At 40.0% G+C, this 19449-nt stretch overlaps 1 protein-coding gene across 1 annotated transcript in view; it reads right to left on the reverse strand.

The window, feature by feature from the left end:
• Positions 1 to 7635, reverse strand: part of LOC109429227 (uncharacterized) — a 31152-nt gene extending 23517 nt beyond the window's left edge. Inside the window, exons 1-4 of the mRNA XM_062857632.1 lie at positions 7473 to 7635; positions 7100 to 7343; positions 6943 to 7035; positions 5925 to 6884 (exon numbers count right to left, since the gene is read on the reverse strand). Of these exons, the coding sequence (XP_062713616.1) occupies positions 5925 to 6884; positions 6943 to 7035; positions 7100 to 7343; positions 7473 to 7516 (1341 nt within the window). The 5' untranslated portion in view covers positions 7517 to 7635. The remainder of the gene's footprint in view (positions 1 to 5924; positions 6885 to 6942; positions 7036 to 7099; positions 7344 to 7472) is intronic.
• Between the last annotated feature and the right edge of the window lie 11814 nt (positions 7636 to 19449).

A 19449-nucleotide genomic window follows, 5' to 3' on the forward strand; every position in this document is an offset into this window, starting at 1 on the left:
TCGATAACCTGATGAACGGTTAGCAGAAAAACAGTATCAGAACACATCTGAACTGGTAGTGTTCCGGAACCGGTTCCGGGGGTCCCAACGGAATAGTAATAGAACTTTACATGTTTTTGACTTTGCTTGCCTTATACTGGCAACTGAAAATGGTTAAACTTATCACAGCTTTTCAACTTTCATTCGAAAGTTCATTAAATTATCTACTTCAAAGATCTTTCAATCACATTGGTTTAATTAAAAAACTTAATTTTCTAAAGCAAATAAGCTCGAAAGTATTGTTGGTTATTTCTTTTTTGTAAATTTTCTTTTGAAAATGCATAATAAATTCAAATTTCTTTTAGGAAAATTTGAGGCCACTGAAAGTGAACCGAACCCGTGCATGCGACACCACAAATCAAGGCTTTTAGGCTACATGATGAACAGTCGACAAGACAAAAGTCTCAGACCAATCAGTGCACTACGGAATGTAAAAATGTAAACCGGAATCAATACATGTGACATGTCAAATGATTTATTATGTAACCTGATGAACGGTTAGCAAGAAAATAGTCTCAGACCAAATTTGGGACAACAGGTCCTGTCCGGGAATCGATTTTGGGTGTCTCGTCATAAGTTGTAAAATATAAAAGTGACCCGAACCTGTGCATACGACACCCCAAATCGCGGCTTTTTCAATAACCTAATTAACTGTTTGTCAGCAAAAAGTCTCAGACGCACATTTGGGAGGACCGGTAGTGTTGAAGAACAGTTAACGAGTTCCCCGCCAGAAATGGTAAAATATATGTAGAAGTAAACCAAAATCATGCATGAGGCCATTAAGCTAGTACATACGTCACGATCCTAGGGGAAAGGGGGTTGTTAAAGTGCGTCAAGCTATGTATTAAGTATAGGAGAAACCCGTACGAAAGGTGCAGGGGGAGCTTCGAACATTCCTAAATTCAGCGTGACATACTTAATGGATGCTCGCGGCTTTTAAGCCAGCCTGACCAGTTGACAAGAAAATAACCACAGACAATATCTGGGACAACCAGTAGTGTCATGGAATTGGTTCCAGGTATCCGCCGGAAATGATCAAACGTGGAATTGAACCAAACCCATGCATGTGGTACATCAAATAGTGGAATTATGGAAGTGAACAAAACCAATGTTAGCGATAAATCAAATCTAGACTTTTTTAAAAGCTTGGTAAACGTTGGGAAAGATTAAAAGTGAAGAAACGGTCTAAGTTTTCATATATGCAAGAGAATAAAATTGTGACCAAAGCAATCTCATCAAATCACACCATTTCAAATTCCTGTGGTGTTAATATAAAGTAGGATGGATCAACGTGTTATGGGAAAATTATAATTTGATCGCATCAACACTGAATAAAGTTTTTCCAATCTCATTTTGCGTCTAAAATTACTGTGCACAATTTGGTCCATAAGGAGGTCAAATTTTACATGAATCGTATTAAGCGTATAACTGTTCTCAGGATCGGCTAATGTCGACGTAAAGATCATGAGTACATATTCGACGAGAAAGGCACTATCACCACTAGGTGGATTAATCCGGGTTTTTTCTTGAAATTTTCCTAGTAAATTCTGATGGAAATCTCCCATAGGATATTTTGCTGGTACTGCTACAGAAATACTGCCAGGATTCATACAGAAGATTCCGTTGGCATCCTTCAGGGAGTCTTGCTAAGATTCTTCAGACAATTTCTGCTAGAAGTCCTTCAAGAATTTTTGAAAGACTTCCAATGGCAATTCCTGGAAAATTCCCAGCTCAAAATACTTGAGAAATCCCAGGAAGAATTCCTGAAGAAATTCTAGTGGGAATTCCTGAAGGAATCTACTGGTTCTACTGGTTTTTCAAGAGCGATTCCTAAACGAATCCTTGAATAAACTTCAGCAGTAAGGTTTGCTGAAGAAATTCCTCCAAGGATTCCTTAAGGAATTCCTCCTGGGTTTCCTACTATTTTTTCCTCTTTTCAATTGGAACATAGACTGTATCTCATAAGTAATCTCAAAAATATTTCTTGGGGCAGTTCTTGGAGAAATCCCTGAAGGAATCACATAAGGAGTTTCGGAGTACTTCCTGGAGTGATCCGTGTTCTCCTGCAAATATTATTGCTGGAATTCCTCATTCAATTACAGCAGAGAATTTCTCAAAATTAATCAGTCTGTGCGACATTGTGTGTCGAAGACGAAGCAAATAATAAATAAAAAAAATGCCTTCTGAGCGAATTCCATAATTCCTTATGGAAATCTGTTTGCCTATAGGAATTCTTGCTGGAATTCATACAGATTTCTAAGAAATTCCCAGCTGAAAATATTTGAGAAATCCCAGGAAGAATTTCTACTGGTAAACCAAGAGCGACTCCTAAAGGTATCCTTAGAGAAACTTCTGGCTCAAACACAGCAAGAATTTCTAGAGGAATCTCATCAGGCATTCCTGGGGGAATTCTAAGAAGATTTATTCAAAACTTCAGGATGGCTTCAGGATGGCTTTATGGGATTCTTTAAAAAAAATCTTGGTTTGCTGAAGAAATTCCTCCGAGAATTCTTCCAGGAACTTATCCTGGGATCCCTCCAGGGAGTCAAACTGAAGTTCATTCTATTATTCATTCGGGAGTTTCTCCAAGAACTCCTCCAGGAATGTTTTAAAAAATCCAGCTATAATACCTTCAGTGATCTCTCCACGGATTCCCCCAGAAATTACTCTTGGAATTTCCAAAGGGATTCCTGCTGATGCTTTCCAAAAATTCATCATTTCTCAACGAATTGCTCTTAGCATTTCTCCGCCGGTTTGTCTAAGAATTCCATTAGAAATTGCTTGAGAATACCTGCTGACTCTCAAGAGTAATATATGGAGATATTCCAGGAGAAAATTCTTGAAAAATCTCAATAGCTTTCAACACGAATTTCTGAAGGAATCGTAATAGTAATTTCTGGATACATCCCTAGATGAATTCCTAGAGCAATCCTTGATAAAATCTATGAAGGAATCTTAGAAGCAACTCCCGTAGATATACATAAAAAGACTCTCCGGACTCCCTGGATGAATCTTAAAAGGCAATTCTCGATAAATCCCTTTAGGAATTTGTGATAGCATCCAGCAGCCATTTCTGGTGGAATATCTGGAATATCTTTGGAAATATCTTTTTACAATACCCCCAGAAATACTTGATGGGATTCTTTTTTCTCTTTTTTTTTCTGCTGGAATATCGTCAAAAACATCATGCTAGAGTTTTGTACAGAAATTCCTACCAGGATTTCTCCATGATTTTTTGCTGGGATTTTAATATGATATTTATCCGGTAATTGCTCCTATAAATTCTCCAGAAATAGGGTATTGATTCCCTTATTAAGCATGTGGCTCCCATTTTCATCCTAGGAAAAACACAAGGTTGAAGCACTGTTTATTTTGTTTCTTATTTTTGTATTTTTTGTTAGAAGTGAGCACGCATGAAAACAAAAAGAACGGAATCAATCGGTGCCGCAATCGTTAGTTTTCGAATAGAATGAAATTGGGAGCGTGAGATTACTGATAGCACACAAACCCTACTTGGATGATTGGCTCCCCGAAATTCTGGAGATATTTCAGCAGCATTAAAGGAGAAATCGTTTCAGAAATTCTCAAAAGAATCATCAAAAGAGGATTTGCAGCAACAATACTAAGAGGGATATATACCAGGGAGAATTTTTAGGAGGAATCTCTGAAAAAAAAAAACATTGAATGAATCTGTGGAGGAATTACAGCATGAATTGTTGCAGGAATCAAATTAAAAATACTACTGAAGAAGCCCTATTTGGAATTTCCTAAGGAATGCCAGCAGGCATTCTTGTTGAAATGCCAAGAAGAATTTCTGGAGGATTCCTTTAAAAATCTTGTAGAAATAGCAGAAGTAACTACTGCAGGAATCCTAGCGGGCATTATACGGAGAAGAAATTTCTGAAGAAATCTTTGAAGAAATTCACGGAGGAGTTCCAAGATTCAAGAAATATATGGGAATATTTTTGATGTATTACATAAAGAATTTCTAAAGGAATCCTAAAAAGATATTCATAGAGGAGTTCTAATAGAAATTTCCAGAGAAATCATTGGAAAACCTTGATGGGATTCTTCTAGCACGTCCTGCTGGGATTCGTTTAGGGTTTCCGCCAAGGATTTATCAAAGAATTCATGCTATGATTCTTTCATAAACTCCTACTGGGGTGTCTTTAGGGTTTTTTGCTGGATTTTTTGCTGGAATTTTTGCTGGGATTTTTTGTTGGCACTTTGCGTTGCTTGTCATTTTACTATCAGCGATCTTGACAGGTCTTGACACCAACTCTCATTACCCAGGGAACTGGGCTAACCTTCCCGGAAGTTACAAGTTCTGCATACATAGTTTTAATGTGCGTTTACGGAATATTATTTTATATGAGCGTATATCCCCCTGGGGGAGGTACCTGTTTCCCACTACACTGGAACTTCTTTATGTGCCATTGGCTGGGATGCATAAATAAAAAATATATTATATAGCATATATAACATATAGGGAAAGATTTCAGGGGATTTTAAGAGCCTGTGAAGGGCGTTTTCTCTGGTTTTGTTGGCGTTTTAATTGGATTGCGGGGATTTCGGGGCGTTTCGATAGTAGGGGTTCAGGGACCTTTAGAGGGCATTTCAGCGGCGTTTTAATGCATTTTGGAGGTATTTCAGAGAGTTTCAGGAACGTTTCAAGGATGTTCCGAAATATTCAAGAGCATTTGATTGCATTTCAGAGGTGTTTCATGGGGTTTTGAAGTGTGGTTAAGGGGATTTCTGGAGTGGAGTGGAGGTTTTTTAAGTAGATTTTCTAATTGATTATGATGATTTCAAGTGTGTTTCATTAGGATTACGAATGTTTCAGGGACGCTTCAAGGCATTCCAGGTCAGGGTTATATCTTGGGGGTTTCAGGAACATCCTCAGAAACATACTGAAATGCCTACGAATTTCCCCTAGAATCCCCTCGGTCCCATGTACCGCACTTGAGGCTTTTTGAAATCACCAATAACACATTTGTAATTTGAGGTGCTACCCGTTGAAAACCCCCAAAAACGCTCCGAAAACCTGTTCCGAAAATAAATGTTCCCATATTCTCACACTTCCGATTTTCGAATTACCCGAATGTCTCTTTCGTTGTTTTCCGAACCACTAGAACTCCATGTCTACATTGTGATACAGCCATTTCATACTCCCAACATCTTGATTGGTGTTACAATCATGGTACTATATGCTGCAGTCAACGCAAAAAATATTCATGCATCGAATGTAGCATGAGTGTAGTGTGAGACGGCAGCATGCAACATTATTTAGTCCCCCCCCATTATGTCCTTGAGACCGCCAGATATCCACCTGAAACCCCTTTAGATCCTCTGCAACGCCCTTATGATCCACTTAAACTCCCCTGAGACGTCCAGGTATCTAACTAGGACCTCCAGATACCCCGCTGAAATCCCATTGGACTTCCTTAAACTCCCTTGAGACCCTTTGAAGTGTCCCTGATACCTGGAGATCCCTGAACTGAAACCCCTTGACGCCTGAGATGCCTTGGATTTTGGCCACTTTGATGAAGTATTTTCTTTCTTAGATACTACAGAAACATTTCAGGCCAAACATGTCTAAAGGTCCTATCTGCAGAAGAGAGGCTCTCTTTGGTTTCCCTCTCTTTCGTTAATATCTCAGCTGTTTATTTGTATTATGATTGTCTCCTTGCATTGAACGATGGTCAAAACAATCGTCTTTTGATTTGTACTGCAAAAGTAGTTGAAAAGTGTACCATTACATTGCAATAATTGAAAGAGAAAGTGAACAAAGAGAGCCTCTCAAATGCAGATAGGACCTATTGAAATGTTTGGCCTGATTTTTGATTTACCTACACATAAGTTGTTTTGCAACGACATCATTTGACAATTTTATAGTTTATCCAAACGCCTCCTACAGGATACAACATGAACATTTTAGGCTCATACCTCAAAGGAACCTGCGTTTTTGAGTTCAACGATAATTCAAACTTGTCCAATATCTCTACAATACCTCTCTTCATTTGAGCTATGGCAAATCGCATTCCCAGACACATCCGCGGGCCTTCGCTGAACGGGAAAAATACTCCTCGTTCTCTGTATGGTTTGATCCCTCCATTTTCCGGTGAAAACCTCTCCGGATTATATTTGTCTGGATCTGAGTAATACAGTGAATCGAGTTGAACAAGTAATGGCACAACAACTGTGGTTCCAGCAGCCACGGGAATTCGTTTGTCCTTTGGACCAATAAGAACTGTACTCTCAGTGCATCTCTTTGCCAGAACCGGAACAATCGGGTGCAGTCGGAGGGACTCGTTCAGGACTTGATCCAGATAGATCATTTCTCCAATGTTGTCGTAATCCAAGTCTCCTCGGGTAGCTTGAACGTGCCGAATTTCTTCTCTCAACCGGTTCTGTACCACAGGATTAGATGCCAAATCGAAAAGACAGTATGTCATTATCAAACTAGACGTTTCCAAACCGTCTGCGAAGAACGACACTCCGTGTCCTGCCATATCGATTTCCGAGATCTGTTTCTTTGCTTGTAGCGATAGGAGGTAGTCCAGGTAGTCGTGTCGAACGATGTTGTTTTCTTTACGATGGCGAATGGCATCCTTCATGATACGGATGAAAAACTGTTCAACATCTCGGGGTACAAATGTGAATTTGTAGAGATTTCTGATTGACGGCAAGAATGTCGTCACCATCAGTACAAGTTGAGCTGAAAAGCTGAAATCCATCATGCGGCGACCCATCTCCCGGATTTCTGGCTTGTCCTTGGAGAAAGACTGTGCATCGATGGCGAATATACAGCTGGAAACTACATCAGTAGTATATTTGGTCGTGAGCTAATAATAGAAAATGTTTCGTGAGAGAAAGGGAGTTAATTAATTTTTGGAGGTTTACCTCTTTTGTGTCCAGAGCGTTTCTATTCTGTTTTATTAGGTATTCGGACATCCTACCACACACTTCGTCCATTAGGGGCGCAAGTGTCTTTATCTAAAATTAAACAATTTGGCGTCAACAGTTATTCAGAAGCTCTGTGTGTTCTATTTCCAATTACTCTGCTGTGTGTAAAAGCTGGAGTGGCTTCCGCTCTACGTGCTTTCCATTTTTCTCCGGACAAACTGAAAGGATTCCTCCCAAATAGGGGATCTGATTTTTCATCCACAATATCGGAGAAATTGTTTGCCGAAAAGTAGCGAAAGCCCTTGATCAGTACTTCCTTGATGAGCTCTGGATCGCGAACCATCAGTTGGGGTGTACGAACGCTGAAGTAGCCCACTGCGGGTTTGGATTTGAAATCACTGATAATTAAAAGTAAGGAAGATGAAATGTTTAGTAATTAGCCAATGATAGCTTTGCGATTAATAGAGCTAATCATAACAAAATATGTATGAACAGTCAGTATGTAAATTTTCAGGAACATCCCTCACTTGTAAATTTTCTGATATTCGTAGAAAATGTGCTGTTTCTGCATTAAAACATTGGGAAGATTTCCAAACAGCAAACTCGGTTTAGGTCCTGCAACGTTAAGCTTTTTCCAATAGTTGAAATTCCACGACAGGAACAGATAGATGGCAGTTATGATGCCCCCCAAAATACCGAACACACTCCACCATATACTGAATTTGGAACTTCGCTTGCTAGATGCTGAAATTCGACTGATCTTCTACGGACACTGCACAGATTTCAATTAATTTCAATAAGGTTTGATTCAATGCCAGCAGGGTGGTCCACGTTTGCATAAATGTAGACAATCTCAAATTTCTTCACAATCCTTGTAATTGGTGGTTTCTTACTCCTGAAATGAACACTTTATTTGCCTAAAATTTTTTTAAATATTTTTATTACCGTAAATTTTATTTATCTATTGTTAATTTTTCACTATTCCCGTCGCCAAATTGGTGTAAAAAACTATTACCGCATTTCTGAGGGAATCTATCTGATGGTATAGAGTTATTTTTTCGAACAATTTTCAAACTTTTCGAAAGCCTTGCTTCACTGTTTTCTTGAACGAAACCGAACAATCAAATCTACTGTGTTTCCACTCAATATTTCTCAGTTTGGACAAGATGGCTCATCCTAAACGAAAGGGCAAAGGTCGTCGGAGTTTATTATTTGATGTTGATAAACAAATGTGGCTGTTAGTTGTTGGACTTGATGGTGAGTTACTTTTCGGCAATTCAGTACAGGGTGCGGCAGGAAAAAATGCGAAAAGTTCAAGGCACTATTACACGCTAAATATGGGATATATATGACTATCTTTTCATGACAGTGTATCAGTCAATGTCTATATTCTAGCACTGCAAAATAAAAATAAACATATTTGATGTTTAACATGTGGTACTGTAAGCCTAATAAGCGGGTATCAATAAACTGCGCGCCCAATGGTCATTAAACAAAATGACTTTAACAGTAAAAAAATTAGCTTAAATTCGATGAACAACCAGACCACACTGATCCAGAGCCATGTAGTTTCACATACTAGATAAAATAAGTACATATATTTGATGATATTGTAGAGAAAATTAAAACTTTTGTTTTATCAGATACGAAATTTAGCGACCTGTGTACTTTTCTGCGGTTTGAAAATTCTGATTGTCTTCAGCTTCAGACGCCGCCCTGTAAAGGTTAGTGACCAAAATGGGAAAATTTTTAATAAACTTTTCAGAAAACTAGCCTATTAGAGATCATGGAACGTTGAAACATAGATTGGTTAACGTCAAATGGACGAAAATGAGGTTTGAAGATGAAAAACACTTTCGCATTTTTTCCTGCCGCATACTGTACAGTGTCTCGTACCTACAGGTATTCCACTAACACGCCCAGGTTCATCATCATTCTATGTTTTGATATAAAATTTCAACCAGATATACTCTACACGGCTTCTCCACTTATGTTTGTTCACTCCATGATTTTTATTCGTGTGGGTTTTATGGAGTTATTCTGGGCACTATCAAAGTTACATCGAAAAGGTAATGTGTCTTTCGGATAAATGAACCACATGAATGATGAACCACCCAAAAATTCAGTTTTATTCTTTCTACCAATTGTAATTACGTGTAAAAGTCTGAAAACATAACGCTGGGGAAAGAACATTCTCGGTAGAAATCCCTGAAGGAACCCCGGGAGGATTTATTGAAGGAGTTCTGAGAGGCATATCTGGTAGAATTCTGAGGTAATTTAAGCTGAAAGCTTTGCAGGAATCTCTGGAATAATCACATAAGAAAACCCGGGAGAAATTGCTGTATAACTCTCGAGCGAAGATCCCGGCTCGCAAAAATAATTTCATTAGGATTATCAGAATATGTTTCAACAGAAACTTTGAAACTATACTAAAAGTTTTCGACTGTGCCACTGCAGTGGCACCCCAGTGCACTGGGCGTTGCATGCTAGTCCGTTGTCTAGTGTCGTGCTTCCTTCAAAGACAAATAGCTCACTGGAAGCATTAAACATGTCTGTGTCTTAAAAAAAAAACGAATCTGTGAAGTAATTCCAGCAGAAATCCATGAAAGAATGGTGGTTAAAATTTCTGAAAGAATCCTCTCAGTATTTTCTAAAGCAATTCTGGCAGAAATCCCTAAAGTTATTCCTGAAGGAATCTCGTAAAGAATACCTGATGGAATCCTTAGAGAGATCATGACAGTAAGAACCATAGAAGATGTCTCTATAATCTAGGATTGCCTAAAAAAACTTCGGAAAAAATCTATATTTTTCATATTTTATTTTCGGGACGAATCCCTTAAGAAATCACAGCCTGAATTCTGGAAGGAATCTTTGATGGAATTCCAGCACAAATCCCTGAAGGAATGTAGAAAAGAATAACTAAAAAAAAATCCTTTCAGGATTTTCCAGAGCAACCCCTGCAAAAATCCCTGAAGAGAACTCCGGAGCAATCCGTACAGCAATCTCAGAAGCAATATCTGAAGGAATCCCAGGAAGAAACCTGGGAAGATTCTCGAAAGGAATGCCTGAAGAAATCCTAGAAAGAATTCCTGGAGATATCTCAAAAAAAACCTTGGCCCTTCTAATCTCATCTCAATTCCTCACCTTACTCTCTAGCCTCAACCCTACTGTCCTCTTTGCCCTCTGATCCAACCCTCTATCCTATGCTCTATCATATCCTTCAAAACTATCATCTGCCCTACCCTCTACCCTATCCTCTACCATAACCACTGCCATATCCTTTATCGTACCCTCTAGTCTATACTGTGCATAATCGTACCGTCTACCCTACTCTCTACCCTAACCTTTTTCCTACCCTCAGCCCTACTCTCTATCCTATCCTCTTCCCTACCGTCTACCCTATCCTCTATTCTAGCCTCCTACTCCACTCCCTCTACTCTATCCTTCTGACCCGACCGTCTGCTCCACCGTTTACCCTACCATCCACTATGACCCTCTACCCTTTTTCTCATAAAGCCCGATCGATAGATACCCATATTGCATGGTATCATTGCTCAAACTACCATACCGTAGCCGCAATCCTGGATACGGTTCGCCATCTTGGATTTCAAAATGGCGTCAAATATCGATTTTTAACTTCTACTCATCAAGCCACATTGCATGGTATTATGGATCAAACTACCATTCCATGGCCGCCATCTTGGATGTGGTCCGCCATCTTGGATTTCAAAATGGCGTCGGATATTCATTTTTGAGTTCTACTCATGAAGCCCGATCGATAGATACTCATATTGCATGATATCATAGCTCAAACTCTTATTCCGTCGCCGCCATCTTGGATATGGTCCGCCATCTTGAATTTAGAAATAGAGTCAAATATCGATTTTTGACTTCTACTCATCAAGCCCGATCGATAGATACCCATACATACATACATTTATTTGTTCAACATCATTAAGACAAGACATAATCAACAATAGTACGCCACAATACTCGGTTTGTGGCTGCCGCTCTCCATCCTCGGTCGCGCCCAATGCTCGCCAAGTCACGCTTCACCTGGTCCGCCCATCGTGCTCTCTGCGCTCCACGCCTTCTTGTGCCAACCGGATCCGTTGCAAACACCAGCTTTGCAGGGTTGTTGTCCGGCATTCTTGCAACATGCTCTGCCCACCGTATCCTGCCGGCTTTGGTCACCTTCTGGATGCTGAGTTCGCCGTAAAGTGCAGCGAGCTCGTGGTTCATCCTTCTCCGCCACACACCGTTCTCCTGCACACCGCCGAAGATCGTTCTTAGCACGCGTCGCTTGAAAACTCCGAGTGCTTGAAGGTCCTCCTCGAGCATGGTCCATGTCTCGTGCCCGTAGAGGATCACCGGTCTTATTAGCGTTTTGTACATGGTGCATTTGGTGCGTGGGTGAATCTTTTTCGACCGCAGTTTCTTCTGGAGCCCGTAGTAGGCCCGACTTCCGCTGATGATGCGCCTCCGAATTTCACGGCTCACGTTGTTGTCAGCCGTCAGTAAGGATCCGAGGTAGACGAATTCCTCCACCACCTCGAAAGTATCCCCGTCTATCGTAACATTACTACCCAGACGGATCCGGTCGTGTTCGGTTCCGCCTACCAGCATGTACTTTGTTTTTGAGGCATTCACCACCAGTCCGACCTTTGCTGCTTCGCGTTTCAGGCGGGTGTACAGTTCTGCCACCGTTCCAAATGTTTTAGCGATAATGTCCATTTCGTCCGCAAAGCACACAAATTGGCCGGATTTTGTGAAAATCGACACCTTCCAGCGCGATGTTGAAGAGTAGACATGAGAGTCCGTCACCTTGTCGCAGTCCCCGGCGAGATACGAATGAACTGGATAGTTCACCCGAAACCCTTACGCAGTTTTGAACACCGTCCATCGTTGCTTTAATCAGTCTAGTCAGCTTCCCAGGAAAGCCGTTTTCGTCCATGATTCTCCATAGACTGCGCGGTCGATACTGTCGTATGCTGCCTTAAAGTCGATGAACAGGTGATGCGTTGGGACCTGGTATTCACGGCATTTTTGGAGAATTCGCCGTACGGTGAAGATCTGGTCCGTTGTCGACCGGCCGTCGATGAAGCCGGCTTGATAACTTCCCACGAACTCATTAGTTTTAGGTGACAGACGACGGAAGATGATCTGGGATAGCACTTTGTAGGCAGCATTCAAAATAGTGATCGTCCTGAAGTTCTCACATTCCAAATGGTCGCCTTTATAGTGAATGGGGCAGATTACCCCTTCCTGGCGAATACCTCTAAGTTGCAGAACGCCGAGTTATTTGTACACATCGTCTGCAATCATGTTCCGAATCTCCTTTTGTTCGTTGATGCTGGAACAGCTGGCGTCCACTACTTGACCCGGCGAAGATGGACTAGCCGGCATTTGTCAATTCCAAATTCCATCCGGATGTCGCTGCTGAACACCGCCCCAAGCTGCAACAGTTGAAGCAGCCTCTGTACTGATTCCGCAAACGGCTTTCGGTCGTCCATAAAGATGGTGTGGGTTATTCTTGTACTCCTTCTCACACTTTCAGTTAGTAGCCATAGTTGTATTGGTTGAGTGCTCTGTTGAGGGGGTTCACTGCAAGGCAGAACCATGTCGGACTAAAGGGGATCGCCCCCTCCTGATGCTGAGAGTTCTGGACCGCAACACAGCTGTTCCGACAGTAATTCAGTAATTTGTAGGAACGTGCTTTACATTCCCATCGTGTGTTGCATCAGTCTGATGACGTTCCCGTCTACCTTGTACAACTGCAGTATCGTAAGAAGGTATGAGTGCGGTACTGAGTCGTAAGCCTCCTTGTAGACGATGTATGCCGTGCTCAGGTTCCTCTGCTTTTCGGTGTCTTGAACCACAATGACTGCATCTATGATGACCTGATCCTTGCAGCCTTGCGTGTTCTTGCGACACCCTTTTTGTTCCTCGGTCATCACGTTGTTGGCATCGCAGTGGGCTTGTATCCTCCTCGACAGTATTTTATACAGACTCGGAACGGAAGGTACGTTGTTGGTCTTTACTTTGCTGGAACAGCGACTGGCGGAACCGTGAACTACTGGCCAAGCCTAGGCAGCAGTGTTTTGATAGGAAGGGAACACATTTCGAGGGGGTGAAGGACTTTGTCTACCTTGGATCTTTATTCACCCTCGCTTCAAATGTGCCATGTACAAAGCGATGATAAGATCGGGTGCTTAGGACCATTTTTTGTAGTGTTCATGAGAACGGTGTGTAGCGGCGAGAAATTAACCACGAGGTCACTGCAGCCTACGGAAAGCATCCGGAAGGTCGCAAAATCTGGAAGGATACGATAGGCAGGGAATGTTGTGAGAATGCCGGACAACAACTCTGCAAAGTTGGTGTTCGCAAGAGATCCATATGGCACAAAAAGACCTAAAGGGCGGTCTTGCTGGAGGAAATGGAGAGGAATTCAGTTTTATCATAATTATAATGTGATACTAAATAAATGAATGAAACCGAAAAAATGTTCCAAACAGCTGTTTCAATGTCCTCGAAGCATTACCGAACTCCATTTACCTTGAACTGTTGCTATCGGTTAGAAACAACGACATGTGCTTATGAACAATCGAAGAGTGAATTGATATTGAATAATATAAGATACAAAAATTTGCTGATGCCTAATCATGCTTTGCTTATGTCATCTAAATATTAGATCGAAAAGTGCACACGAAGCATAGCTGTCAAATTGTGCATAATCATTGGAAAAATACTTGACACAGTTTATCAAGAGACCCTAGTTGGGAACAAGAGATAACTGATTGATTTATATTTCACAACATGTTGCCATTAGAATGTAGTTGTAGGGATGTGCGTTAGTTGTTGATTCAAGACATTTTGTTTTAGTGGAGCTTTGATCCTTTCTACGCGTTTTCTTAAGGAGTGAGGCTACTTGAGTAGTGCTTCTGATTTGGGTGAACTCTGTGCGTATCAAACACTGTTCATGAAATGATATCGATTGGTTTAGAGATAGCTGAGTCCTGCTCCGTTTCTTATGTACATCTGCATACCCATACAAATTTCAAAAGTAATGAAAAGATCAAAGATTGTTTTAAAACAATTCTGTAGATTCACTAAATCGCTTGGATTAAAATTAACCTAACAAAGTAGAACGAAATTTTTCTGGAGGTGTTGTACTTTTTGCAATGGCACGCGCATTGAATATATAATATTTATTTATTTCATGGGTACTTGTGCACCCCTAGTGCCCGATAAGAACCGCGATGCCATTTATGCTTATCGAGCCTCCAACTCCATGTATGGTTATCGTACCGTTTATCAGAAACAAATATTTCCATTGTTGAGATTTTTTGATAACACGTCCAACACCTTAGAAACCTGTTTATTCTTGACACCTATGGCTGTTGGGTTGGGGTGAATGAGATGCTGATAAGCATAAATCACGTTAAGAAGATATCGTTCGCTCGGTATCTGGTAGCTTCTTCGCTTGAATTCTGGCAGCGGCATTACCGTGCTGTTACTTTTTATGTACTTTATGGAAACAGTTATTTATGTAACAAGTTGCAAAATGGGGATTGTTTCAGCACGAGTTGTACATCCGAGCAATAGGATGAGTTCTGAAAAAAAATCTAGTTTGCAACTATTTGCATACATTTTTTTTTGCAAAAATATACCACGAGAATGATATTTCCTAGCTGTCCAATAGGCTGCGGCTTATTTTTCAAAAGTTGTTGAAACCTGGAATTCGTAAGCTTTTTTGGATTCAAATGACACAAAAACGGAAACCTCTGAGTTTAAGCCAAAAATATTGCGATTTAGAGGTCGCGCAATCGCTTCAAAGTCGAATTTTCGAGTAATAAAAAGGTGTTTTCACTTCAAGTGCCATAACTTTCTCAATTTTCAACCGATTTTCAATCTTTTTTTTTTATGAATTTCTCACAAATTAAATTTCGAATAAACTCGTAGAACATAATTTTTTTCCAAAGTCAAGCAAAATATGAGCTTTTGAAGATTTAATTCATTTTTGTCTTCTTTTTACACAAAATTTTAACTTTAGAGTCCTTTAACTTTTTAACCGTTTGACCAATTTCAAATTTTTTAGCTTGCTTTTGTAGATATTTTTGTTGCCTAAGAATGCTGTGAATAAACTATACCTTTAAAACAACGTTTCAAAATAGATAAATACCAAAAATCGTTCAGAAACACGTATTTTATTGGAAAAATCAGAATTTTGGCAAAATTTTCATAGTTTTCATGCTTAGTTTCGAGCTCAAAGTGAAAAATTTATACTAAATAATCATTAGGAAACCTTAAAATTCAATTTTTGGAGGGTTCTGAATCAAAAAATATTTTCATGTTCGAAATGCGAGAAAAAAAAATTGAAAAAAAATCCTCCAATGTGTTCCATATCCCTAAATATGATGTTAAGTATCTGGTTTGGAGTAAAAAAATGCAAATAATTGTCAAAAACTCCAGTTATGCATGAAAAAGTCAAGTTTTAAGGCATGTTCTGGCAGTTTTTGGTGAAAAGTATCATAAGAATGACTACTTTGATGAAAAGTTTGTTTAGGACAAAAATAGGCAACAAAAATATCTACAAAAGCAAGCTAAAAAAAAAATTTAAAATTGGTCAAACGGTTAAAAAGTTATAGGACTCTAAAGTTAAAAATTTTTGTAAAAAGAAGAAAAAAATGAATTAAATCTTCAAAAGCTCATATTTTACGTGACTTTGGAAAAAAATTATGTTCTACGAGTTTATTCGAAATTTAATTTGTGAGAAATTCATAAAAAAAGATTGAAAATCGGTTGAAAATTGAGAAAGTTATGGCACTTGAAGTGAAAACACCTTTTTATTACTCGATTTTCGACTTTGAAGCGATTGCGCGACCTCTAAATCGCAATATTTTTGGCTTAAACTCAGAGGGTTCCGTTTTTGTGTCATTTGAATCCAAAAGAGCTTACGAATTCCAGGTTTCAACAACTTTTGAAAAATAAGCCGTAAGCAATAGTATTTATGTGAAGAGTTGCAAAAAGTTGATTTTTTCAGCACGAGTCGTACATTTATCCAACGAGGCTTGTCGAGTTGGATAAATACGAAGAGTTCTGAAAAAAAAAATCGAGTTTTGCAACGGGTTCCATACAAAATTTTGCAATGAATTTTCCATAATGCAACTCATTTGAGTTCTATAATGTTCATAATGCAACTCAAATTAGTTGAATTTTGAACATTTAGCATTTTTTTCAATTATGCAACTCCTTTCAGTTGCATTATGAACCAGTATCGAAAAGTTGGTCATTATGATATTGAAATATAGTACAGGGTGGCAACGTGAAAGTGATACACTAGTTTGGGAGCTATACGTTGCCATTCATGCTATTGCATTGAAAACAAGTGTGCTTGGGGAAACGGGATCTTAGAAATGGAGTTTTTAAGAAACAAAGGATTCACGGATTGACTCTGAAGAATATTTCTGACAGGGTTGCCAGATCTCGCGTTCTGCCCAAGACGCACGCTGCTCACAACATTTTTTTTTCGGTCGATTTTTTTTTTACTTTGGAAGCGTCTCTGAATAAACAAAATGATCGTGTGTATAAAGCAAGTCTTCGTGAAATTCCTGCCGACAAACGAGAGGTTCAACGATATCGAAGTGCTGCAGCAGTGATGGATTGGGGCGCCATATCAACACAAGGCCAATCACCATGTTGTTCATCGATAGGGACATAAAAATCAACAAAGAGTACTTTTTACAACACGTCATTAAAGATTACCTGTTGCCCAGTGCCAAGAAACTGTTTGGAAAAGAAAGTTTTTGTTTCCAGCAGGTCTCAGTACCGACGCATAAGGCAGTGGTTGTTGAACAGTGAGGCAAGCAAAATTTACTGTGCTTCATCAGCTCATCGGAATAGCTGGTTTCGTCTCCCGATTTGAATCCACTGGAGTTTTGTACATGGGAACACATGCTAGGGAACCTGGACGACGCGAAGAACTGGGTTTGGGTACCTTCAAAAACCGTTTGGTAAAAATTTGGGATGAAATGCCGGACGAAGAGGTGGGTGCGACTTGTAATAACTTCGAGAAGCGTCTGCGGGCCGTAATTCAAAACAAAGGGGAATGATTCAAATTGAACTATATACTTTGTAAGTTTAATACTTGGTTGTGTTATTAAAAGTGAATTTGCAGAAAAACTAAATCCTGTTTGAATTTTGCTTCAGTTTTCGAGTGTATCATTTCTACGTTGCCACCCTGTAGTATAATATAAAAATAATGGCACTGTATAAAATAAAAATTATGGCACTGAATTGCATAAAAGTAGTTTATGTTGCTGCTTTCGAGTGTTTTTTAAGTTCAAATCAGAATTGACCAGCTTCTAATTCTGATTTGAATTGAGTATTTAACGTAAAGACGACATCAGAAGCTGGGTGTGGTTACTCGCGCCCACGCTGCGCTCATAAAGTGGGAACTTATTAATGAGAGGATAATTGTAGCCAGATTCGGTACACGGGTTCGAAACCTTACCATGATCTAATGTTATGCGCCAAACGCTGCTGCCGAATTGCAAGACAAAGAGAACTTCTACAGTCAACTGGATGCTGTCGTGAATTAGATTCCAGAAGGTGATATCAAAGATCCTCATGGGCAATTTCAACGCGAAAATTGGTTCCGACAACTCGGGCTATGAGCACTTCGTGGGACGCCAAGATCTCGGAGAAATTAGTGAAAATGGAGAGCTGTCTGCATAACCCCATCGACCAGTGCACAGTTTCCTGTGATGGCGTCACGGAAAATCAAATCAAGCCGGAAAAAAAAACGGAGCTACGCACTCGGAGAAAGCAGTGGATCGCAGATGATACCTGAAGGAAGATAGAGGAGCGAAGAAACGCCAAAGCCGGGATAGAGCGAGCGAAAACATGAGAAACCAAAGCCGTAGCCCATTATCGCTATTCGGCTCTCGAGAAGGAAGTGAAGCGGTCATGTAGGCGGGACAAGAGATTGATGGCTGACTCCCTAGCCGACGAAGGCGAGAAAGCCGCAATCACCGGGGACATTCGTCTTCTCTACGATGTCTCACGTAGCCTTAGTGGGACTAAGATGAATGCTACAATGCCCGTAAATGACACATCTGGATAGCTATTGACCGACCCGGCTGACCAACTGCAACGCTGGTTCGAGCACTTTGGAAACCCTTTTCAAGTGGCGGCCACGCCACCAACACCTCAGCATGATCCGCCAAGGGTTCGACACATTACCCGTGTCAACATCGAAGCTCCACCAGGGCAGGAGATAGAAACAGCCATCCATAGTATGAAACCGAACAGAACCCCGGGGGTCGATCGCATATCAGCCGAGATGCTCAAAACTGATCCCGTAGTATCCGCACAACTATTGCATCAATTCGTCCCCTTAATGCTAGAACTAGCTTACTCGAAATTTGACGTTTTTGAGTTGAATATACCATTACATCAAGCTTTTTGAGCTCTATAATATATCCAAAGACCAATGAAATACGATTATAAACGACGAAAATATTCACCATTTTCAAAACTAGGTATCTCAGTGTAGAATACAAGAACTGAGTGCTATAACTAGGCAGGGCCGGATCTGAGGGGGGGGGGGGGCGTTTGATCCGGGCCCCGGGCTCCCACATTTTAGGGGCCCCCACAAAAACTTTTTTTGGTTGCTAACATTAGCTTTATTTCTCATATTGCCCAGAACTGTTCGAAAATAAGGAAAAACATTTTTGATCATCTCTCCGTGGGGCCTCCACATCTGCTCGGGCCCCCACAATCCTTAATCCGGGCCTATAACTAGGTAACTAAGAAAATCATATCTATTTCCAACCGTACAGGTAAAAAGCTATCGGACGCTTGGACGTGGAAATGCCACTAGTCATTTTTTTCGTTAGTAGATTGAAAATCTACTACTGTTTTACATTTTAGGCCTAAAAACTTAAAATATTTTACTTGTATTGATTTTGCCATAAACTGTGTGTTCGTAAACGATTATTCTATGAACATTTTGAGGTGTCATGTGGTGATATAGCAGGCATCCTAGCAAATTCAGTAATTACACGTTAATTTCAATATGTGAACCCTTTTAAATTTGCTTACTACAACAAGAAAACTGAAAAGAATGATATCAATAGTGGTAAAAACTAGGTATCTCAGAACATTTCCTCCATTATTTATGTTCCATTTTGAGTGCTATAACTAGGTAACTCGACAATTTTTCAACTATTTTTTGTTTTCATCAAAGGTTTAAACCAAAATAGTTCAAAACTTTTTATTGTAGCAGAAATAGTAGAAGCTGAATAAGCAATCAATGCTAAAAACAATTATTTTAAAGGCTCCATACCTTTGGAACAACTGCATGAAAAATTGTAAAATTTTCAAAGTCGTTTTTCACGAAACTATGATTTTTGAGTTACCTAGTTCTAGCATTAAGGGGACGAATAATTATTCAGCAACATATGGAAACCGCGACATTTCCGTCCGGCAAGGCATCTCAGT

Source organism: Aedes albopictus, chromosome 3 (assembly GCF_035046485.1).
Source record: "Aedes albopictus strain Foshan chromosome 3, AalbF5, whole genome shotgun sequence".
Taxonomy (NCBI): Eukaryota; Metazoa; Arthropoda; class Insecta; order Diptera; family Culicidae; genus Aedes; species Aedes albopictus.